Here is a 24,962-nt window from a genome sequence, read left to right as displayed (position 1 = left end):
GAAACCATGTGGTAGAATGGTAGAAACGTGGTAAAAATGTGACACCGACAGTTAATAAATAATTGTACATTTTCAGCTTAACTTTGTTTCACATTTTATAATAATTCCGTCTGAATATGTTATTGGCTAGGTTTATGGGCTGTATTTGATGAAAACGGACTATCACATCGTGCACTGGCTGCATTATTGTATGCCTAAATGCATTCTTTAGGTAAAGTACGTATCTCAAATTATTGCACCATTTATTTCAATAATTTATTTTTAGATATGTTTATTTTAATTAATTGTTTTGCCAAATGTTCTTCCAATGTGGACAAATTCATTGTACATCTTAAATTTGTCACAGAAACCCTCTTTCAACAGTTTTTGGATTATCATTTTTTGTTAAAGTATTTCACCATGATATATAAAAACACTATGCTTTGAATGTCTGAATGTTCTTGTTGTCTATAATTCCCCAGTTGGATATAAGATGAAGTTGACCATTTGAGTTTCAAATGTTTATGTGTTACTTCTCCAAATTTTTCGTGGGTAATGTTTGATACACTTTTTGTGGTTCTGGAATAGATCCAGTTTCATGATGTTGTATTTCTTGATAGGAAGTGGTGTATATAAAATATTCCATCCCTTGCTTTTCAAAAAGCAATGGATGTATATTAATGCTTGCCCAACTGTGGTAAGGTACATACTTGTGTTGTGAACATTTTATGAAGTTTCAACTTTGTTGATGAGTTCAATGAAATTCCTAAAATTGAGCAAATTGTGTGTTTGAACATTGTTTGTTTGCCATTCGTAAGTCTTCAAAAATTATAAAAACCAAGAAACCAAAAAAATATATAGCTATGTGCTTCTAGTGAACATAACTGATAAATAATGAAGAGCTTTCAAATTTGTTTCAAACAACACAAATGAATTGCTTAAGAGCAACTAGCTGAAAAGCCAGACATATCAATGGTAATGAAAGATAACAAGTTTTTCTAGGAAATCTTGGCAATATTTGAATACAAGTTTTTGATGATTGCTTTATGGAAATTTGATTTGTTGCTTAGGTCAAGATTGGCTAGAGATCAAAGCCAAAAATTTTTTGGTCAAGTATCTGAAAGTAAGTCATTTGCCATAGAATTAGAGGCAGCATATTTTATCTTATTAACCATGCAGATTACCCATAAAAATATCATGCATTAAATATTGTAGGATCTTATTCAATTTTTTCATTCCCACTCTTTGGAAGACTGTGGAGAAGAAGTGGAGCATCTCAGATCAATCATGATTGATCTGAGGAGAATAGAGCCTTTACCTGTTGATTTCAAAGCTGCTGTTGACTCTTTGTGTGTATTTTTTCTTTATAATCATTAGCTTTTTTCCACTCTTCAATTAAAAAATGTTTTATTTCAATGTTCAGGTCTTCAAAGAATTCTTTAAGTTATCTTCTATTCAGGAAAATAATATTTTCAGTAATCAAAGTTGAGACCTACATAGTTTACAAACGTATTGTCTTTCTTTAATATTTCTGTCTTTCCTGTGTTTCCAAACAATTACTGCCACCTTTCCTAATACTTAATGACACTATTTTTGTTGTCAGGTTTTGAAATGTATTATTTTGCAACTATCACATAAACATGTTGAGTAAAATTTGCATCAGGGGACTTTGTAACAATAAACCTTGTGTTCTCGTTATGTTAGCTTTGTAATTAATCAATTTAGCTCCTTAGATTTATATTCTTTTTTTATGTAGACCTTTGAGCATCTCTTACCTAACATGATATATCAATTTATTGGTGGAATACATCAGCTGGAGCTGTTTCCATTACAAAAGAAAGGCAGATTGGGAAAGACAATCCTGTTAATTTTGTGTGGTACGTAGATTGATGAAGAACATTGTAATATATTTATATCACACAGCTTTTGTTGAAACAATTATTAAACCATTTGGCCAAAATATAGGTGATGTAGGTAGTGATAAATCAACAATGAACAAGAACAGTTTTTCATTAAATTACACAAACTACCTAAGATAATGTGTTTTAGCATAAAAATGGTATTTTTAAATTCCCCTGACAAGATTGTTGGCTCACAACAATATTTTTTTACGACAGCTCCATGACTCAAGACAATAAACAGAATTCATTGCCAGCAGTCGAAGTTTTGTTCAACAAGTTTTCAACCAAGCAGAGGTTAGGAATTCACTTGCCAGTGTACGTACTGTTATTTTTTAATAGTTGTGCTTGTTAAACAGAAGGAATTCACTTGACTTTAGACAATCTTTCACTACTTTTGGCATTAACTGTCATAATTGAAACATTTATAAGCGCAAAACTAAATGATCTGATTGGATGGATCAAGAAATGCCCAAAAAATTCAAAGATTTGTTTGCTTACGTGTTAGTGAAATGAAACACTCTCATTTTTGGAACCTCATTAGAATTGTTTTCATTTTCCTATAAAGATTGGCTACCATGTTTTTGCACTGGATATCATATTATGTATTCTCATATTATCATCAGGTACAACATTGCTTTTACGGCGGAAAGGAGAATGCTTAGGATGATGTGTGGTGTAACGTTGATGGAAAGGATTCGAAGTGAAGAGATTAGAGAAAGTTGATGTTGAGTGTATCAAGAATTGGGTAACGCGCCAACAATTGAGGTGGTTTGGGCATGTGGAAAGGAGGGAAGAAAGTGCTGAAATTCGTAGAACATTGCATATGAATGTTGATGGAGTCCGCAAACGAGGTAGACTGAGAAGGAGATGGATGGATGCTGTGAACAGTGATATGAAGGCGATGGGCATAATGAGAAATATGGCGAGAGATAGAGACATTTGGTGTAGAAAAGTTCATGGACCGGTCAACCCCCCTGGCGGGGATTAATACTGGCCGGTATGCAAATGTTGTTTGTTTGTTTGGTTTGGTACAACATTGCTTTTACGTTATTAATTTTTTTGAAGATAGGTTATGATTATAACATCAGGGAAAAGGATAGCAGCTAAACTTTTTTATTTCAGATGTGAGTGAAGAACGAGCTTATTGTTATTTGTATTTTAGTTCACTTCAATTTGTCATTGGCAGTTGTTCTCAAATATCACCAACGTAAGTTTCATTGCTTTTTTATCTGTTTTCAAGATAAAAGCATTCATATCAAGTTATTATTTTTATTTGTTTTCCTTTAAAGTCTTCTTCAACATCTTTCATTTTTTGGCCAAAGCTCTCTCTCATTGAGCTCAATATATTTACTTGTTTAATGGTATAATCAGAGCCATGGTGAAAAAATTTCTGATGACACCCATCACTAATGGCAGTATGAATAATTGTTCAGCTACAGATTTTAGTCTAACAATCAGTAAGTGTTGATTGTTCTGTATTTTCCTTCAATGGTTTCCATTAAATTTCCAGAAGTTTCCAAGAATAGTCTTGAGGATTTAACTTATTGATACACCTGAAAATGTTATAGGATGTCTTGTGTTTTATATCCCTCATCACATAAAACATCCATTATCATTTGTGTTGCTTATACATGGATGTTTAACTTTTGTTGTACCTGTTTATACCTTATGTTTATCCATCATCATTTGTGTTGTTCATATGGATGTTTAACATTTGATGTACCTCTTTATACCTCATGTTTATCCATTATCATTTGTGTTGTTCATATGGCTGTTTAACTTTTAATGTACCTCTTTATAACCTCATATTTATCCATCATCATCGTGTGTTGCTCATATGGATTTTTAACATTAGATGTACCTCTTTATACCTCATATTTATCCATTATCATTGTGTGTTGCTCATATGGATTTTTAACATTAGATGTACCTCTTTATACCTCATATTTATCCAAACAGTTTCTCATCAAATGAATATTTCTGCAATAAGACGACAAGTTTTTGGATGAACAATTCTTGTAAGAAAAGCCATTAAACAGGTGTGTATAAGGTTACAGAAAGCTGATTTAATATGAATTTAATTATTTTAAAATAACTCCCTGATCACAGGGAGTCATAAAAAAATTTGAGCAAAATTTAATTATTGTTGTTGATTATCTTTTGTAGGTGTTAGAGTCCATTGTAAGAATGAAGAGTGATGAGCTTGTGAAAAGGTAAAATTATTTCAATTAAATGAGCGTATTTAGTTGTTTTGTCTGGTTTTGTTGTCTTGTCAGGTTTTGTCAAAATCTATGATGTAGCTATTTTAACTTTGATCCATGATTCACGAAGTCTTCGTGTGAATAACTTATTCAATAATTAGTTTGTGGTTTGTCAATTATTATTGGATAAATTGATATGTTTTGGATACATACATGATTATGTTTAAAACTCCCCATTCATAAATAAAAGTTATGTTTTCTTTCATCAAGAATCTTTGGACACTACATGATAGGACTATGGATTTGGCATTGTCAGTTCACAAGCAAGGTATGATATTCATTACATCTTTATTAAATGAAAATTCTTGTTCATCTCTAACTGAATATGGTAAATTTAAATGCTCTTAAGGTGCATGCAGCAAGTACAATTATTTAACTTTATATGAGATATACGTATGCTCTATAATTGTTTTTTTCTATATACTGCAATTATGCTGCATGCGGAAATCTTGATAGTGGATACTTCTTTATTTTTTTATACTTTTCTTTGAAAAGGTTTGACTATGTCAATACAAAGTTCCATTGTTTTTCCGTTTTATCACTGAAGCACGTAATGTTTTTACTGATTTCTCTTCAATTGACATTAATCATATCTTTCTTTAGTATATAACCGGTTTCAGCAAACGAAAAAAGAAAAAGAATTGTTTTTATTAAGAGGAGAAGAAAAGGCAGGGTACGTTATGTTAGAAAAATGATGTGTGTTTTTGAAGGGCTTCTACATGCAGTTAGTTATATATTATTGTGTTTATGGACGTTATAGTAAACGAATGATTATCTACAAGTTCTTGCTCGATCACACGACTGGCGAGCAGCGTTCTAATTTGATTGAAAAGGTGTGTAACTGAAGAATTTCATATAAATTATATTTCCATAGAGATTATATACTGTCATACCGAAGGGGTTGTTGTAGTTTTCCATTTTCAAGATTTTTTGAAGTGTTTTCCCATGTACTCACTTCTTCTACCTTTGTAACTTCTAAGGTAATTAGTGGATTTGCTGGTCGTGACATAAAGCTTGATGATAGCTCTAAATTTGTTCTTAAAGATGCTATGGCGATTCTTTCTTTCAAGGAAGATTTCTCAATGATTGTTCTCCGCAATACTGCACTCATTGGTTGATGTCGTTGTGCTCTTTATTTTTACTACATCCATCTTTGCATTGTGTTTAATTAGAGTATCAAACTTTCTTCCATTCAAATAGAAATAGCATGGCTGATAATGAACGATTTTATTATGTTTATAGCGGTGATGTGGACGCTAATGTGTCATTGAAAATTTATAGCGATATCTATAAATTTTGGCGATCATGTATGACCATACTACATTAATTTATATTATTTATACTGAGCTTTCACTCTTTGTACCTACACTTATTGTACATGTTAAATTTACTACGATAATCATTTTGGGGTTTTTTTCCCATTATCATTTGCTCAATGCTGTAATAAAATTTTGCTTCAAGTTTTCAATGGTCTGATATTTTTTTTTGCATCAATTACTTCAAGGTAGGAATGGCACTTTAAAATGACCAGGTGTCTTCAACGAACTCTCTGGTCTAGTGGATAGACACAACCTTTCGAGGTTGAGAGTGGAGGTTCGAACCCTGTCTGGAATAAGATGTAACTATGCTAAGGATGAATAAGAAGTAGGAAAATAAGGAAATAGTGCTGGTTAATAGTACAAAAATGGGATTTCTATTACTAAACTTTTCGAGAATGGAATGCGACACTTAGTATAAATTCAGAAAAAAACGCTCTCCGATGAGAAGGAGAGCGAAGAAAAAAAGATAGGATCCCATGCAAAACCACTCTTAAAAACTAAGTCTTTTGCTCAAATTTTTATGACTCCTGTGATCAGGGAGTTATTTTTAAATTTTGAAAAGTCAGGAAACCCAAGAGCAAACAGAACGCCCTAATCATCCCTTTCTTACTTCCAGGCACTCGTTCCTCAGTTCAACTTTCTGTCTTCCACATCCGCCGCGTACACCTGCCAAGTGTGTTGGCAGAGGGGCGAACCAAGGATCTTGTGCACCGGAGGTCATTGATGTCGAACTAAACGCCCAACATCGGCCAGTTGAGCTAACCGCTCATCATCGAAAGCTCTATGTTTTTTGGAGTATTTCCTAAATTTTTTACAATGTGAAGCGAAAGAAAAGGAGAAGATCTTGAACCTTAGATGGTCTTGAACCCGAGTAGGTGAGAGCACTGCACCGACATCTTTACCACTCGGCCAGACGGGTGAATTGGAAAACCGTTTAAAACATGTCAAGTGTTTCTGACTAAACAACATTGCCTTCATTTCTCTTGAGGATCACATTTAATACTGTGTTTATCTTGTTCTTCGTCACCATCATTGCCAAGATGAAGAAAGGGACTTACTACGCATTTTAGTTGTTTAGCTCTAACATTGCAGGAGAATAAATGATATAAGTGAAAGGAGGAAGACCAATAAAGTATGCACAATGTCAGACATTGCATGTGGTGAATCAAAACAACAACGCGCATGTTCGTAGTCAATTTAATGGCGCTGGGAGTTTCTAACTTGTCTGTTCAAAGTTAAATAAAATATTTTTTACCATCATGCATGATAATATTGTAATGGTTTGTACAAAAGCATATGGTTCCTACAGAACAGTATCCACTTACTAATTTTACAATCTTGCCATGTCTTGAGTGTCATCATTTAAAATATAGTCAATGTAATCAATATAGCCAATGCGGTTTTTGTCTACATTTGTGTCTACCTTCTTGTCTACCTTCTTGTCTAACTTTGTGTCTACATTTTCATAGGACAAAGTTCTCATTTTGTTGAACACGACAATTGAAAAATTAGTCATTTCATAGTCGAAAGTATTCGAAGTAATCGAAGGTAATCAATTCACGCGATGCCATGTGGTAAATCAGGGCAGTGACGAGCATGTCTTTGGTCACTTTTTCCTATGCAATGGCGTCAAGATCATTTGACTTTATGTTTGAACTAACTGAACTATTTTTTATCATCATATGCACCAACCATATTCTTTTCAATGTTGGTTTTGGTTGCACACAGACAAGAGTTTAATAGCAAGGACAAAGAAGCCTATGAAATGACGTCTTTATGATATCATGTGCATTTTCAGAAATTTTCACATTTTTTCACAAAGATTATAATTCAATCATTTTCACAAAGGTAGACATAACAATTAAACATACAATGGTAAACATACATACAGGTAGACATAAATAAAGGTAGAGATAGATAGGTAGACAAAGGTAGACATAAAGGTAGACATAAAGGTAGACATAAAGGTAGACACAAAAGTAGACATAAAGGTAGACATAAAGGTAGACATAAAGGTAGACACAAAGGTAGACATAAAGGTATACACTAAGTTGGAGACAAAGGTAGACACAAAGTCTATAATTCATGCATTTTCACAAATTTTCACCTGTTTTTCAAAAACACACTATAATTCATTCATTTTCCAAATTTTCACATTTTTTCACAAAAGACTATAATTCATGCATTTTCACAAATTTTCACATTTTCTCACAAAAAGACTATAATTCATGCATTTTCACAAACTTTCACATTTTTTTCACAAAAAAGACTATAATTCACGCATTTTCACAAACTTTCACATTTTTTCACAAAAAGACTATAATTCGTACATTTTAACAAATTTTCACATTTTTTTCACACTATATTTCACCGAATTCAATGCAATGAATTCTTGTGTTTTTGTGAAAAAGTGTGAAAATTTGTGAAAATGCATGAATAGAAAGAGAAAAAGATGTAATCGATTACATAAAAGAGAAAAAGTTGTCATTGCATAAAAGACGATATCATAAAACGACGTCATTTCATAGGTTTCTTTGTCCTTGCTATTTAACTTTTGTTTGTGTGCAACCAAAACCAACATTGAAAAGGATATGGTTGGTGCATATGATGATAAAAAATAGTTCAGTTAGTTCAAACATAAAGTCAAATGATCTTGACGCCATTGCATCGAAAAAAGTGACCAAAGACATGCTCGTCACTGCCCTGATTTACCACATGGCATCGCGTGAATTGACTACCTTCGATTACTTCGAATACTTTCGACTATGAAATGACTAATTTTTCAATTGTCGTGTTCAACAAAATGAGAACTTTGTCCTATGAAAATGTAGACACAAAGGTAGACAAGAAGGTAGACACAAATGTAGACAAAAACCGCATTGGCTATATTGATTACATTGACTATATGTTAAATGATGACACTCAAGACATGGCAAGATTGTAAAATTAGTAAGTGGATACTGTTCTGTAGGAACCATATGCTTTTGTACAAACCATTACAATATTATCATGCATGATGGTAAAAAATATTTTCTTTAACTTTGAACAGACAAGTTAGAAACTCCCAGCGCCATTAAATTGACTACGAACATGCGCGTTGTTGTTTTGATTCACCACATGCAATGTCTGACATTGTGCATACTTTATTGGTCTTCCTCCTTTCGCTTATATCATTTATTCTCCTGCAATGTTAGAGTTGAACAACTATAATGCGTAGTAAGTCTCTTTCTTCATCTTTGCAATGATGGTGACGAAGAACAAGATAAACACAGTATTAAATGTGAGCCTCAAGAGAAAAGAAGGCAATGTTGTTTAGTCAGAAACACTTGACATGTTTTAAACGGTTTTCCAATTCACCCGTCTGGCCGAGTGGTAAAGATGTCGGTGCAGTGCTCTCACCTTCTCGGGTTCAAGACCATCTAAGGTTCAAGATCTCCTTTTCTTTCGCTTCACATTGTAAAAAATTTAACAAATACTCCAAAAAACATAGAGCTTTCGATGATGAGCGGTTAGCTCAACTGGCCGATGTTGGGCGTTTAGTTCGACATCAATGACCTCCGGTGCACAAGATCCTTGGTTCGCCCCTCTGCCAACACACTTGGCAGGTGTACGCGGCAGATGTGGAAGACAGAAAGTTGAACTGAGGAACGAGTGCCTGGAAGTAAGAAAGGGATGATTAGGGCGTTCTGTTTGCTCTTGGGTTTCCTGACTTTTCAAAATTTAAAAAAATAACTCCCTGATCACAGGAGTCATAAAAATTTGAGCAAAAGACTTAGTTTTTTTAAGAGTGGTTTTTTGCATGGGATCCTATCTTTTTTTTTTCTTCGCTCTCCTTCTCATCGGAGAGCGTTTTTTTCTGAATTTATACTAAGTGTCGCATTCCATTCTCGAAAAGTTTAGTAATAGAAATCCCATTTTTGTACTATTAACCAGCACTATTTCCTTATTTTCCTACTTCTTATTCATCCTTAGCATAGTTACATCTTATTCCAGACAGGGTTCGAACCTCCACTCTCAACCTCGAAAGGTTGTGTCTATCCACTAGACCAGAGAGTTCGTTGAAGACACCTGGTCATTTTAAAGTGCCATTCCTACCTTGAAGTATTTAATGCAAAAAAAAATTAGACCATTGAAGGTCTCGAATCAAAATCATAGCAGAACACTTTCAACTAAAGATAAAGGAACAAACTAAAAATCATATTCGTAGTCGAGTGTTGATATAAAGAGTGAAAGAGTAGTACAAAGAAATACATTTATATTAATGTTAGTTTGGTAATACATTAGCAATACATCTATAGTTACTTATATCTTCTTTACAAAAAGGTAAAGAGCAGCACGTTTTCTTGCGGCTAAGCAATGCAGATTTCTTTTAGCGGCTGCTGTCGATAAAAGCTTTATTAATCCAATGGCAGCCGATAACTTGTCTTCTTTTAGCAGCCAGATAACTTGTCTTCTTTTAGCTTTTATATAATATACATAGGAAATGAATTTTCCTATCGTTCCGATTTTGAGGTGTATTCTTTAGGAATGTCGATTTCACGAGTCATATCCTACATTTCAATGGTTTATGACACTTATAACATATCACCGCATATTTGACAAAGCAGCCATATTATCTCTAAACATTGTGTTGAGGAAATCAGATGTTGTAAAGAAACCAATCTGCATAGTCTTCACGGCGCTCTTGTTTGTTGCGTTACGCTATCACTCAATTCCATAGCTTCGATACAAACTGTATGCTTATCAAATGCTTAGATTTCGTCCGGTATATCCATTGACATTTAGTTTGTCTGGTAGACGTCGTTAACTCGTAGAAAGTCCGCTTTGATAGTTAATAATTTACGTTCAATCCACGTTGAGACTCCCTTCCAGTGACCGAATAATTCTCTCTCAACTTAAACGTTAACGTGGTCTTGCCCTTGTATCTTTGCCATTGCCCTTGCTGCTGCTGTTTCTGTTCAAATTTAGTCTAGGCAGATTTATAAGTGGAATTTATGTTCTTACACACATTGTTATGCATGCATAAGCGAAACAGATTAATCCTACAGTACAAAATTTTCTGTCTTTATAACAATGATTATTGTTGCACCTGACTGAATTTTCATTTATTGCTATTGTTGTTATGAAGTTTGATTGTTGATCTTAACGGCTGAAAGTGTTAAGCTCCACGACGTGCATAATTAACCTAATATTCACATCATCTCATCGAGAAATGCTTCAAAACTATCAACAGATTTAGAAATTTGATTCTATTCTATACCGTTAATGACTTTACCGCAATTTTCTAAATTATTTGAGTTCTCATCAGTTGCGTACGTTTTAGAAATGCCTTCCTCCAGCGAATGGACATGATCGTTGCCTGATAGTTCTCACAAATGCAGAAATCCACCAACTGATAAATTGGAAGAACTCGAAATTTTTGCTGTATGAGCGTTCTTTTTTTTGGGGCCGTATCGCATCCATTACTTTAGTTTTGTCAAAGCCATAAGATTGCCCTTCAGGAACGTGTTGAGAATATAATATTATGGTCAAGTACACAAACGATTACGTTTCTTCTTGTTTGACAGCATATTTTACAGTAGTCTTTATTCCCTTTGACTCGGCCATGGTTTCTTGATGTTCAAATATTATATTCATATTCTTCTATAAATACTGACCATTTGGAGCAAATTAACTGTTCTTTGAAAACACTTTATAGAGTCATGACGGTGTTTTACAAGAACTGGTCGATGTGATAACTTCAACATAAACAGCATGCCTTTCATATTTTTAAATATTGTGCGGTATACCCACAGAGAAATAGCTTTCTTTGTGGACGTCGTTGTGACTCTGCATTGATAACTTGCAATGTAAAGTGGAATTTCATTGAGAATCACTTCCAAACTTGACATAATAGTCGTCCTACATGCGGTCTCTCATAAATATCGGTAAATATTTCGGCTTGCTCTCGACCGGTTTATCGTCCAAGTTATCGTCAGTTTTCAAGTAATGTTGAAATGATCAATTATTTCTCTCCTTCTTGTGTACTTCCATTTCTCGCTCTCTCAGCGATTGCACTTGCTGTTGCATTAATTCACAACTCTGAATTCAGCGGTACTTTAATAGGCTTTGTTGTTAATTATTTAGACCTTACCTTGTGCTTTGTTCACACGTGTCTGATCATAAGCTTAAACGACAAGAGTTTTATTTCTTTTACCTTAGAGGTTTACGAAGACAAAGAAATTGGGATTTTTATTTAAATCTTTCTTTGTTCTTTTTTTAAATCATGTACTACTATTTTTCTTATACTTGCCCTTGCATAAATAACTATTTCATAATTCTTCGCTGATTGCCATTGTTTCATTTTTTGTTATTAGTTTTTCTATTTCACTCGTGTGAACCAGGCTAAACACATAATGGGTGTAACTTTATGTCTACCTTTATGCTTACCTTTTATGTCTATCTTTATGTCTATCTTTATGTCTACCTTTATGTCTACCTTTGTGTCTATCTTTATGTTTACCTTTATGTCTATCTTTATGTCTACCTTTATGTTTACCTTTATGTCTACATTTATGTCTATCTTTATGTCTACCTTTATGTCTATCTTTGTGTCTATCTTTATGTTTACCTTTATGTCTACCTTTATGACTACCTTTATGTCTACCTTTGTGTCAACCTTTGTGTCTACTTTTATGTCTACCTTTATGTCTACCTTTATGTCTACCTTTATGTTTACCTTTATGTCTATCTTTATGTTCTACCTTTATGTCTATCTTTGTGTCTATCTTTATGTTTACCTTTATGTTCACCTTTACATCACCTTTATGATCTACTTTATGTCTACCTTTGTGTCAACCTTTGTGTCTACTTTTATGTCTACCTTTATGTCTATCTTTATGTTTATCTTTGTGTCTATCTTTGTGTCTATCTTTATGTTTACCTTTATGTCTACCTTTACGACTACCTTTATGACTACCTTTATGTCTACCTTTATGTCTATCTTCATGTCTACCTTTATGTCTACCTTATGTCTATCTTCATGTCTACCTTTTTGTCTACCTTTATGTCTATCTTTATGTTTACCTTTATGTCTATCTTTATGTTCATCTTTATGTCATCTTTGTCTCTATCTTATGTTTACCTTTATGTCACCTTTATGATCACCTTTATGTCTACCTTTGTCTACCTTTATGTCTATCTTTATGTTCACCTTTATGTTCATCTTTGTGTCTATCTTTATGTTTCTTTATGTCTCTCTTTATGTCACCTTTATGTCTATCTTTATGTCTATCTTTATGTTCACCTTTATGTCTACCTTTATTTATCTTTATGTTCACCTTTATGTCACCTTTATGTTCACCTTTATGTCTATCTTTATGTCATCTTCATGTCACCTTTATGTCTCACCTTGTCTATCTTCATGTCACCTTTTGTCTACCTTTATGTCTATCTTTATGTTTATCTTTATGTCTACCTTTATGTCTACCTTTATGTTCATCTTTATGTCTATCTTTATGTCTATCTTTATGTCATTTATGTCTATCTTTATGTCACCTTTATGTCCACCTTTATGTCTATCTTCATGTCTACCTTTATGTCACCTTATGTTCTACCTTCATGTCTACCTTTATGTCTATCTTTATGTCTACCTTTATGCCTACCTTTATGTCTACCTTTCTGTCTACCTTTATGTCTATCTTCATGTCTACCTTTATGTTTACCTTAATGTTTAACTTTGAGTCTACTTTTATGTCTACCTTTATGTCTACCTTCATGTCCACCTTTTTGTCTACCTTTATGTCTACCTTTATGTCCACCTTTTTGTCTACATCTATACCTCGGAGACGTTTGTGAGAACTCTCGAGCATGTGCAAAACAGACGATTTACATGTACAAACCATCTAATGATACTCCCCGTTTCAAACCATTCACTAAATAAAGAGATTCTTGTTTAAATTGCAACGAGGAAAAATGAGCGACGCGCATGATGTATATGAGAAGTTCGTGGGCATAGCTAAGTGTCGACGTGGTTCATTTTATTTTTGCTTTCGTTTATTAAAAAGGAAAAAAACAATAAACAGCATAAGGAATGTAGTCACACAATGTTCTAGGAGTTGTTATAAACATGAACAAACACAATAAGAAATTTTAAAGGACGCCGATTCAGTGTTAACCTTTTAATAAAATAAAAAGGTATTTGATAGTTTCATTCTATAATATATAACATATGTGTACTATGTACGTTTGAATATGGTAGAAATAATCACACACGGAATACGTGTGCGCATAGAAAGACTTATGCTGAACTTCATTTCATGATATTCAGAAGACATTCATTTCAATGGACAATAAATCTTTTGGATGCTAATGTGTCAATATTACAGAAACTAGATAAGCCACAATCGATTTCCTCTTTGATGGGTCCTTGGAAAGTATATGTGATTATTGTATACAAGGTAAATGACCGTTACTAATTTTCTACTTAAGGTTACCACAATGATTATGCTACACATAATGAAAATTCTTCACCAGTGTAATGCAGTTCAATTTCCAACTTTAGACAAAAACGATCTAAAATAAAAACAGGAACTCTTTATAATAACATATAAATAAAGTGGAGAAAAATATAATTAGTCTGTTATGATGAATGAAATCATATTGTTTAACGTTGTCCTGTTTCTTTTACTTTAAATCGTTCATCATAAACTTTTACGGCGACAAACTAAAGTGTATATATGGGTTCTAAAGTGCTACAATCGCCAAAACTATACATTTATTTGACATTGTTAAATCATTCTTAGTATAACAAAGATTGTTTGTCATATACAAAACACATGGTGTCTCGAGTTTCCTGCTGTTATAGAGTGAATAAGAAGTAAGGAAAGATTACACAAAAATTCAACATCTCAAGTACAAAATGAACCTCATATGCTTTCCAAATGAAGGTAGGAACTTCGAAATATGGTTGTAAGTTATGCCATTGATTCTGCTTAAATTAACCCCATTAACTATTGGTTTACTTTTAACGAACGATATTGATATAACTCTACCTAACTACATTTATATAAAATCTTCCTTTCAAAACAAGGTACAATAAAAAACATTCAATGAAAGATCATTGTACATTGTTAACCGTACATATTCCACATTTGTAACACTGTCATGAATGCAAAGCCAATAGAAAACTTCGTGTCATTCATTCATGAACGCGGCCTTTTGTGTTAAAGCGCAGGTTGCTATGTAAAAATACTCGTAGCCACGTGTTCTCCCTTGAAACATTTGTATTTCATCAATGAATAAGAGGTTTGTACTTCGAAGTTTCAACACATTTAATACCTGTATTCAAGTAAAAGAAAGGCTTGCTAAAATCATGACGAAAGGTAAGCTTACAATAAGTCAAGTTAACATATAAACCATTTTTTACGTTACAATAATTTAATAAAAGCTTTCATGCTAGCTAATACTATATAAATAAAGATTTATGTACATGTTCGATTATTAAACATCAGGTAATACCTATGTGAGCGTGGAAATTATCGTAAAACATTATCATTATGAAACAATTTACAAACTTCGCATAAGAGTTTGTTTTCGTGGAAGGATTTGACTATAAAGAAATATAAATTTGTCACCGTGGTAGTTTTGTGTAGCATGCGCTAAAATTGCAAAATACGACGATAAAAAATCATATATGTAAATATATTTAACATAGAGCATTGCAGGACCCTGTAAATTTGATCTTAAGGCATTTCAATCTATGGTTTATACAGTTGAACACAAATTCATGAATGATTTGTAGAAAGGCACAAAAGAATAATTCACTGGGGCTTAGAAACACAACGTTTTATCAAAACATGTTTCTTTAAATTTCTTGTTTAAAACAAACTTTACAAATATGATCTCATTTGGAACATTTATGATTGTTCTTCCAGAAGTTTTGCGACTTGCCTCGTCTACTTTAAAACATAATTAGATATACCGCTAACTCATGCATACTAAACTTGCTCAAGAGACAAAGCAACGCGAACGCTAACAATTGTGACTCACATATACGATGCCCAGCTTGTGACTTCTGATTGGTTTTGAGTTGAGATACATCCTCTGAGCGAGAACTGACATGCGTGGAACGAAAGCTTAAAAAGCTCAGAGGACACAATACATCCACCTGCTCGCTACGTCGATTATTTTCTTAGTTTTGTACATGAAGACAAGGCACGAGATTCTTACGGCGGTATGGATGAGTTGAGTCATGCAATAGCAAGAGAGTTGACACCAGTTAACTTTCAAAACTCTGAGAACAACACCAGTTTGTTTGTAAGACCTTTGAAAGACGACATTTCTCAAGAAAAGACAACGATTTCGGAACAAGTGTGCTTAACAGAGGACGATTTCCTCAACGAAAACAAGTTTCGAAATTCGTTTAGCCTCCAGTCTCCACTCGCTTCAGACAACAATAAAAAACCAAATATTTCAAGCGAACTAAGGACAAGCTACACAAGTAGTAGTACATCAACTAACTCTATGTTTCATAATCTTACTCCAGGCAGTTTGTGGACTACGCCAACCAGCGAAGATATACAATCTCAGACAATAGCAATGTCTTTCACTGGCAATCAACCCAATCATTTTCACTTATCGAAACAGAGCAGAATTCCAAACACAAATTATCCAACGATGATGTCGACACATCCAGGCAAACGAAACATAAATGGCTACTCTTTCTTGCCAATAGGCAGTCCTTCAAAGCCTCTATCACCGTGGAATGGGACTTCCAATGGACATCAAGTTTCTCCTTGGCAACAGTTTACGGGATCTTCTGGACCTTGGCCATATCACTCTACAACAAGTTACTCGACAATGACAAATCAAGCGAGCGTAATTGGTCAAAGACATAGTATGGGAAACAGTCGGTCGCCATTTTCACCCTTGACCCCAAGACAAGTTCGTGGACACCGATCACCATTGAACGGTCTGTATTCGCGATCCGTTTGTACGACAACAAATCTAACACAAGGCCTGCAAGGAATGAGTCTCTCTGAGAGACCCATTGATGGAACAGTTGTAGGCGACTCAGGAATACTTGGTATATCAGGAAATTTAACGGAACTATCAAACTCACTCTACACGGTGAGTTTTAAATATATTTTGATGTTGACCGTTGTTGCCACTTTTAGAAAAATCACATATTTTTCACCCGTTCTTTATTTGGACTTAAAAAAATCAAGGAAATGAATACGAAAAACTGGTACTTTAAAATCTATTAAATTTAAAAGACACAAAAAGGAATTTTGACAAAAAATATTGTTCGCGCATTCCCTGCATTTATGACTGAAATAAAAATTCAAGAGTAATTTTATTAGGAAGAAAAAAACCTATTTCTCTCTTATACGTATTAAGGTAAAGCAAAACTATATGATCTTTAATAAAAACAATGTTTACAACCGATAAATCGTGATGAAAATGAATAAAGACTCATATTTATCTTCTTAAACGTTAAAAAATATTTTACGTTCGTAATCTATATGAAAAACATGCATCGCAGAGGACAAATTTTAAAAGCGAAGTTTGACGACGCATCTTATTTCACATGGTAATTTTCCGGCTGTGAAAAAAACAGCTGCATGTTTTAAAGTAAATAACAGCATCAGAGAGAGATTATTTCTTGATATGACACACATATATATATAGGACGCGTGCAGTACACATGTTCGGTTTTATGATCAGTTTTAAGTATCAGTTTGCATGTATTGATAAGTTATTTTAATTTTTCTTACAGGAAAAAAACAATCAACCAAAACTGTCAAATCTAGAAAGTAGTTTACTTGACATTATAAAATCTCCATCAACAGAGTGCTCAGATAATTTAACAGGTATGTCAGAATTTCATTCAATTGATTTTGGTTGGGTCATGAAATTAGTAACCAGACTACGTTTATAAACGTGATTGCGTTGTCGTAGAAAATTGAAATCAAAGACATCAAAATTTATAGGAAGTTAATTTCAAAGTCTTTCACCGCATGCAGAATATAAAAACGTGAAAAAAAGAATTGTGATCGTATACTGGCTTAAGAACTTTTCATTATTTTCGAGCGATGAAGCAAAATTAATTTCATATTTCGTCTGAGTTGCATTCTGTTCACAATTTAAAAGATTAATTTCGACGTATTGTTTTCATATGCATGCAAATAAGAAATAATTACTATTAATGAGTTACGAAATAAATACTTAAAATCAAAACGTTATAGCTATACGCTGATGAAAAACATCTATTCGAAACCTTTTGTAAAGAATATGAATTTGCTACACTTTTCCAAAATATATTTAAACAAAATTCAATTTAAAAATTTCAAATGCGTGGTCATCAAAGCTTTCGTTTTTAAAATTTGGCAAGACACATTTCATGTAGACATCGACCAAATTTTAATAAAACAGTTTCGTTAAACTGCATGCAACATTTTCTTTTAAGACATACCTCCCTTCAGACATAAAATGAATTCTTTATCAAAAATGAATCTTTCACTTTGATTTCGATTTTTATTTTGTTTTCACGAATTTTACTCGCCTACACAAAACACAAGTAATTAAAATGGAAAAAGTAAACGAAATTTTTCCTAACTATATTTCTCCCTGTTATCACCTGCATAAAAAAATCAATTTTCTTATCTATGTTCGCAAACATAAAGAACAACGGTGCGAACACATTGTCACAGGTATCTACGTGAATGCATGAATGAAAAAAAGAAAAATGGCTGAATAATGAAAACTTTCTCGATAGGAGACAGTAAAAAGTCTTCTATTTTGTTTCGTTGGCATTATATGTCGAATGACAATCGCCATGATTTCAATCTGTTCATTTTTGTTCGTCCTGTGTCTTTTTTTATGAACTAAATACACTAAAATTTCCTCCCATAACAAAGTGAGAATGACTTATACAATACTCCTAACGAGAATTTTTCAGGATAGATACCAATGTGTTACCACAACGAACATATATTTAAATGTCTTCAAACATACCGCAAAATACCATCCAGTAAAATACTTTTTAATCTTTAACTTGCAGCTTTCCGAGCACAACTGCAAAGAAAATCTTACAATCAAGGTAGAGCTCTCGTTAGAGCACTGAGCACATGTTGAATAAATAAACTAGATCATGAAATAAAAGATATTTTTTATTAATTTTCTTTTTTTAACGGCAGACCAAACAGTACCTTCTCTGGGCTCTTCTTTAAATACATCGCCAAAATCCGAAGATTTACTAGAACGATACTCGAGGAAAGTCTTCGTTGGTGGCCTTCCTCCAGATATAGATGAAGGTATACTATAATAAATATATAAAAACAATTATTGCTAATATAGAGATTCGTGTAATATTTTATTTCCTCATGTAGTTGAAATTCATGCCAGTTTCTGTAAATTTGGGAATCTCACTGTCGACTGGCCACATAAAGCTGAGAGTAAATCATACTTTCCACCCAAAGGTAAAGATGAGTATCTCTATTTCTGATTGAATACATTCATAATGTGAAATAGCTCTGAAGGTTTTACAAATATTATTTCATTACCTTTATAGGTTATGCATTTCTACTGTTCTTGGAAGAGATTTCTGTGCAACGTTTGATAGAGTCTTGCATTGAACAAGATGGTAAACTCTATTTGTGTGTGTCGAGTCCAACAATCAAAGACAAACCTGTAAGTTTGTTCGTAATATCGTTCTTGTTTTACAACTTTGTAATGCTGGTAACTCTTTCCCCGATGTACAACAACGTCCCAAAACTTATGTAAGTGTGTTATTTCCATTTTCCCCGATGTACCACAACGTCCCAAAACTTATGTAAGTGTGTTATTTCCATTTTCCCCGATGTACCACAACTTCCCAAAACTTATGTAAGTGTGTTATTTCCATTCTCCCCGATGTACCACAACGTCCCAAAACTTATGTACGTGTGTTATTTCCATTCTCCCCGATGTACCACAACGTCCCAAAACTTATGTACGTGTGTTATTTCCATTCTCCCCGATGTACCACAACGTCCCAAAACTTATGTACGTGTGTTATTTCCATCACCATTTCATCAGGTTCAAATACGTCCCTGGTCATTAGCCGATGCCGACTTCGTTATGGATGCATCACAAGTATTGGATCCACGAAAAACCATATTTGTTGGTGGTGTACCTCGTCCATTACGAGCGGTGGAGCTGGCGTTGATTATGGATCGTCTTTATGGAGGTGTGTGTTATTCAGGGATTGATGTGGATCCTGAGCTCAAGTATCCTAAAGGTTAGTTTACTATCGAAATATAAAGTAACAATTGATAAAACATTAAATATCTATATAATTCAGGTGCTGGTCGTGTAGCATTTTCCAATCAACAGAGTTACATTGCAGCAATCAGCGCTCGTTTTGTTCAACTACAACATGGAGACATTGACAAAAGGGTGAGCATTATCATGAATGATGAAAGAAAATAATCTTTCACTCAAAATTACACATATACGTAAGCTAGTGACGCTTATATAGAAAGAAACTAAATTTATTTGAATATTGTTAGCGCCACAAGAATTAAAGTCACAATCACAACAACGAAAAAACATAGCGTTTTCTTTATCACAGGTTGAAGTAAAACCATATGTTTTGGATGATCAAATGTGCGATGAATGTCATGGAATTTGCTGTGGAGGAAAATTCGCACCATTTTTCTGTGCTAATGTCACGTGTTTACAGTACTATTGTGAGCATTGTTGGTCCTTGATCCACTCTAGGCCAGGGCGCGAGTATCATAAGCCGCTGGTCAAAGAAGGGGCAGACAGACCTCGAAGTTTGCCCTATAGATGGTGAAAAATGCATGAATTTTTTTTATTTCCATATGTTAAACTAAGTACCAGCAAGTGATTATTATGTATAGCGATTCATTTTTTCTAAAATTGAAGAGGATCAAGATAATTTTCAACGTCATTTGTGGTTATATTTTCATGTCAAATCGCTATACAATCATATCACTTTAAATTTTATCCTTCGTTATTTCAACCACGCATGTGCTGGTCTCGGTGTTTGTGTTCCATTGCTATTGTTAATTCTGGTTTACATGAAGTTTAAGCTTCGGAATAGTTGGGTTATTTTAATTTCAAAAGTTATATTCTTAAATTTGTATACTAAAAAATATCAAGTTATTTTACCATAATTTTCAAAAAAGAATAATATATTTTAGATGCAGACAAAGTACTCAAAAATTTCATAAAATGATATTTAACTTGGGTAGCTATATAACGTCATAATGACGGCAAAATTTTAGTTCAAATCAATGAACAATCACTTTTCTGGCTTTGAGTGCTTGATGCTATTTTAAATGAAAAAAAAAATCGAATTATAAAGATTTTTTCAATAAATCATTTATATAAAGTAAAATTTCAAACTTAAAAAATATGATGATGATGGTTTTTGAGCAGATAGTCATAGAGGGGGATAAAATGAAATCAAAAGTTAAGTTAAAAAGTTTTCGTGATTTTTCATGGTATAATCGTATTAATAGATCTATCATTTCTCAACATGATAAACTTCAATGTATCTAAATTCATATTTTATGTCAAAATATCATAAGAGATAAATTCTTTTTTTCTATTGTTTTTTCATCTATCAGCTTGTAAACATTTGCGATACTTTTTGCACTAAATGTTTGAATTCATTGCAAACATTATTTGTCATGTTCATTATTACCACTGTAAAAAATGAGTTGTTAAAATTTATATAAGGAGGAAGGTTACCGCCATTTTTTAGTCTTTTTGCTAAATATACCATGTAAGTAATGATTATATATATTGGCGACATGTAAACTAGTTTGTAGTTTGATATAAGTGAAAGCACTCCATTTATTTATGAAATTTATCGTTAATATAGTTTGTTTTGATGTAATTAATGTAAATTGTTTGAAGATATTTTGATGGTTATTTAAAATATATTCATTAAAAACTCAACAGGTATGCAGTAATTTAATTTCACCAGTCAACACAAGGATTTCTGCCTTTTACCTTTTATCCCAATATAACCATCATCATCCTTACTTAATATCAATGGTCACACTTTCTTCATCGATGTGTGAATACCAACAACTATTCTCCAAAGTACACAAACCTTTTTTTGAATCTCTTGCATTCGAATTTCAAAATTTTAACGTTGGTCTGCGTCACTTTCCCGCTTTTTACGTTTTCCTTGATTTCGTAAACGTTTCTTAGCCAAGTCATCTGAATCTGCTTTTCTTTTTGCCCTTAAAAAATAATTTCCATGTTTATCTGTTGCTATATAAAAGATAAGAAGGCACAACGATGCAACAAGAATCCTTTTGTATTCCATATTATTCCCTCGTGTTGCTATAGAAAAGTCCACAAGAATCCTTATGTAATCCTCACTATTCCCTAATGTAACCAGTTAATGTCATAAGAAAATATATTTAAACAACTAAGAATGGACAAACAACAATACCTGGCCTTAGGACCCCATTCTGGTTCGGGGTTTTCTGGAAATCGCACCATTTTTAGTTGCTTTGAGACAGGGTTTGCTTCAAAGTGAAACTCAAAACTGACTTCAGTTTTAGGTGCGATTTTTAAGATATCAAAACCTGGAGATCTTTCGTGATTTTTCTTTGATGGATGATCCTTGACCCACGTCCGCATAATGTCCCAAATAACTACAACAGAAAACACGAGGATAACTGTAATGGAAAAGGACAAATCTGTAAAAATATCGTATTATGTAAAATGTTGAATAAGAAAAAGAGGACGATACTAAAAGAAGAGAAAAAATAAAAATATAAAAGAGTTAAGCTATAAGCTACGATTGTTCTCACCGTTACTTGGAGCGTTTGTTTTAATGGCAAGTTTAGCGGCATGAGAACCTGAAACTTTGTATCCACATCGCAATATTGCTGAACGCAGTTTAATCATTGATGGAGTTGTACAATGAACAATGGAGCTGAGATGATCAAGGGTGTAATAAAGAGGAGAATGGGGAAGTTCTTCAGTTATCAACGTCAACATTCCTGTAAAATATAATAATATCGAATACAGAATAAAATAAAAACAAGAAACGATAACATGTATGGACAATTAACGTGTACGAAATGGACGCTTGTTTCTAGTCTTTTAAACAAACAACTATTTTCTATTATAAAGGTGAGTATAGACCAGGAAATGACAGTGTTTATCGTAAGTTAGAGTGTTTTCGTGCATCATTTAAATTAATGCACATAAAATCCATCTACAAGTAGATAATGATCAAATACAACAGATCACGCTAATGATAGAGAGATATCACACAGATGGTTTTATAATTAGGCCATTCATGGCTCAACATAAGTGGCCTAGTTACTTACGCTACGCAAATATGTGTTTACTGACCCGCAAGAACAATATATCTCTAAAGAAATGAATGGTGATAATATTTCCAAATTGACAAAGCGAGAGTAAATCTGCAGGCTGGCTACGCTACTGATAGTCTGTATCTCACATATATCAATTTAATAAATGCATCTCTACAAACCAATTATTCTTTCTGAAGTTTTATAGCTCTCACGATTCATCTTGACTTTCTCCAAAACTTTATTGACAAACTGAAGATCATGAATAGGTTCAGACCATATTGGTCCACCAACATGGAATTTTCTTCCACAATGTTCACATGTTTCTCCTACGGGTGGACCAACACCTGGGGATATTTCTTCGAATTACCAACTTCAATTCTTTTACCAACTAAAATGAAGAGATAATGACAAGTGAACCTTTTCAAACATATAGCAATGTTTATATAAGAAATGATAATTTGTGTTCCTTAGTTGAAAATTGATATGTTCCAGTAAGACTTAAACTCCATGACAAAATAGGCTACAGAACAAAATCTCCAAAGTGTGTAAAACAACCAACCAACAATCATTTTTTTAATATAAATATATTCATGTGCAAATAAGATAATCCCAAGGGATCATATATGTTTTGATATTTTTAAATAGTGTAGTGGATTAAACAATACATATAATTCCATCCTCATAAGATAAAAGTCAATTTCCAATTGCAATTATCCAATGAATATTCTTGCCAAAAAATGAGGTATGTAATAAGCAAACCTGGTTGAAAGAAAAAACTTCCACATCCAATGCAATGATAAACTAATGATTTCTTGCTTGCAGATCTCTTCACTTCTGATGCACTGGTAAAAACTTGAACAAAAACACGTATGTAGAAGTCTGCACTGATGGACAACAACGGAACAATGTATCTTTTATAGTGGTTTGCATGTGACTCAATGCTTGATAAAATAATCCTCAAAGCCTACAATGTTTAAAATATGATTTAATGTCAAGTTGAAGTTGTTCTCTGGTGTAATTCATGAAAATTACTTAATAAGAAATGTTGACTAAACTTACCATTTCATGACAAAACTTTCCTTTCAATGACATACTTCCATATTTTGCATAACAAGCCTCACTGTGGTTACCACAAAGTACTGCCATATCTGTGCATGTGACAGCCAGAAGACCACCATCAATAATACATTGGACAGCACCATCTAGGAATTCTGCTGGAGAACCATACGGATCAAGGTCAATGACATCAAATCGAGACATGACAGGATATCGATGTTGATACATGACTAAACTGAAAAATGTGTGAAACATGATGACAACGAACAGACATAAAGTGAAAAAAATTTGCAATTTCCCTCAAGGGTTTTAAGAAGGAAGAAAAAAGGGTTCATATCCTCATCTTTTTCTTTACTTTATATCTCATTGTTCTTACCTAGCATCCATTTGAAGTGGTTCAACCAATCCTGACACATTATTTTCCTCAATATTCTTCTGCATAAGTTTAACAGCATCAATGCTTATATCAGTTGCAATTACCTTTTCAATGCCAGGTATCTCCAGGGCATAACGTATAGAGCGCAACCCAGATGCTGCAAGGCCTTCAAAAACCACAAAACCTGGAGTTTCTTTAGAAAAAAAACCCAATTTACTGCAGTTGGTTCCAATTATACTGATTGTCAATTATAATTGGAAATTATTTGTCAACATACCATTGCTTGACTGTTCTGTTTGTGAGACATCCGTATCTTTGTTGTCATTGTTGTTCGTCTTTTGCTTCTTTTTCTTTTCGTATTTTACCGTTTGGGGAAACAAATCTTCTTTAAAAACGTGAATACAAGCCACACTTACATCTCTGTTAAAAACTTGAACAGGATTATAAAAGACTTCGTTCGAGTTGGGAAATGTTATTAATGCTTTTCCTTCTATAACTTTATGACTCGTCGATATTTCGGCCTCCTTCGACATCACTAAGTCAAAATACAACAATAACACGAGAAAATCACCAGAACTTTTCAAACAAAAACTTTGCCAGCTAACACATGGAGTTATTTACAAATTTGAATATGTAAATAATAACTTGGAATAATTAAATATAAAAATTTATATTTGTAAATAAATTATATTACAGGCTAAAATTTTACCCACACGCTCTGTGACGGTATGAAGGTG

At 33.3% G+C, this 24,962-nt stretch overlaps 3 protein-coding genes across 12 annotated transcripts; 2 read left to right on the top strand and 1 right to left on the bottom strand.

Moving 5' to 3' along the window:
- The first annotated feature begins 7 nt into the window (after positions 1 to 7).
- LOC124444219 lies at positions 8 to 5,609 on the top strand. 8 transcript variants are annotated; one of them, XR_006947889.1, is made up of 14 exons: positions 8 to 216; positions 1,050 to 1,102; positions 1,195 to 1,328; positions 1,736 to 1,856; positions 2,097 to 2,174; positions 2,446 to 2,503; positions 3,043 to 3,087; positions 3,170 to 3,337; positions 3,840 to 3,919; positions 4,047 to 4,093; positions 4,352 to 4,409; positions 4,745 to 4,814; positions 4,902 to 4,974; positions 5,122 to 5,609. XR_006947889.1 is itself a non-coding variant. In XM_046994807.1 (6 exons), exons 1-6 carry the CDS (start codon positions 199 to 201, stop codon positions 2,102 to 2,104), a joined length of 366 nt encoding a protein of 121 aa, XP_046850763.1. In that variant the 5' UTR covers positions 8 to 198; the 3' UTR covers positions 2,105 to 2,439. The 8 variants fall into 8 exon arrangements, 1 of the variants encoding a protein (XP_046850763.1); XR_006947888.1 differs by lacking the exon at positions 2,446 to 2,503; XR_006947892.1 differs by lacking the exon at positions 2,446 to 2,503 and having other exon boundaries at positions 3,805 to 3,919.
- An 8,632-nt stretch (positions 5,610 to 14,241) lies between these two features.
- On the top strand, positions 14,242 to 21,411 carry LOC124444754 (cytoplasmic polyadenylation element-binding protein 4-like). 3 transcript variants are annotated; one of them, XM_046995404.1, is made up of 10 exons: positions 14,242 to 14,387; positions 15,986 to 16,569; positions 17,219 to 17,312; positions 18,503 to 18,541; positions 18,639 to 18,755; positions 18,831 to 18,920; positions 19,013 to 19,131; positions 19,519 to 19,720; positions 19,784 to 19,878; positions 20,054 to 21,411. In XM_046995404.1, exons 1-10 carry the CDS (start codon positions 14,360 to 14,362, stop codon positions 20,276 to 20,278), a joined length of 1,593 nt encoding a protein of 530 aa, XP_046851360.1. In that variant the 5' UTR covers positions 14,242 to 14,359; the 3' UTR covers positions 20,279 to 21,411. The 3 variants fall into 3 exon arrangements, with proteins under 3 accessions (XP_046851360.1, XP_046851358.1, XP_046851357.1); XM_046995402.1 differs by lacking the exon at positions 14,242 to 14,387 and adding an exon at positions 14,719 to 14,822; XM_046995401.1 differs by lacking the exon at positions 14,242 to 14,387 and having other exon boundaries at positions 15,580 to 16,569.
- LOC124444755 (tRNA (guanine(26)-N(2))-dimethyltransferase-like) lies at positions 20,384 to 24,932 on the bottom strand. Its single transcript, XM_046995405.1, is given in 10 exon segments — positions 20,384 to 20,777; positions 21,569 to 21,701; positions 21,917 to 22,121; positions 22,281 to 22,472; positions 22,973 to 23,143; positions 23,146 to 23,181; positions 23,553 to 23,757; positions 23,853 to 24,084; positions 24,226 to 24,418; positions 24,503 to 24,932. Coding segments are annotated over 9 exon segments (1,587 nt in total). The 5' UTR covers positions 24,759 to 24,932; the 3' UTR covers positions 20,384 to 20,777; positions 21,569 to 21,604.
- Positions 24,933 to 24,962: the final 30 nt, after the last annotated feature.

This window comes from Xenia sp. Carnegie-2017, unplaced genomic scaffold (assembly GCF_021976095.1).
Source record: "Xenia sp. Carnegie-2017 unplaced genomic scaffold, XeniaSp_v1 HiC_scaffold_21, whole genome shotgun sequence".
NCBI classification, from domain to species: domain Eukaryota; kingdom Metazoa; phylum Cnidaria; class Anthozoa; order Malacalcyonacea; family Xeniidae; genus Xenia; species Xenia sp. Carnegie-2017.
The sequence above is the reverse complement of the archived record's forward strand: the minus strand, read 5'-3'. Positions and strand labels throughout refer to the sequence as shown.

Coding starts and splice junctions, on each gene's coding strand:
- LOC124444219 (XM_046994807.1), top strand. Junction 1,103..1,194: donor TTTTGGTCAAGTATCTGAAA/GTAAGTCATTTG, acceptor TAAATATTGTAG/GATCTTATTCAATTTTTTCA. Junction 1,329..1,402: donor AAAGCTGCTGTTGACTCTTT/GTGTGTATTTTT, acceptor TTCAATGTTCAG/GTCTTCAAAGAATTCTTTAA.
- LOC124444754 (XM_046995401.1), top strand. CDS start 15,676: ATGGATGAGTTGAGTCATGCAATAGCAAGAGAGTTGACACCAGTTAAC. Junction 18,756..18,830: donor TCCTCCAGATATAGATGAAG/GTATACTATAAT, acceptor TTCCTCATGTAG/TTGAAATTCATGCCAGTTTC. Junction 19,721..19,783: donor TGAGCTCAAGTATCCTAAAG/GTTAGTTTACTA, acceptor TATATAATTCAG/GTGCTGGTCGTGTAGCATTT.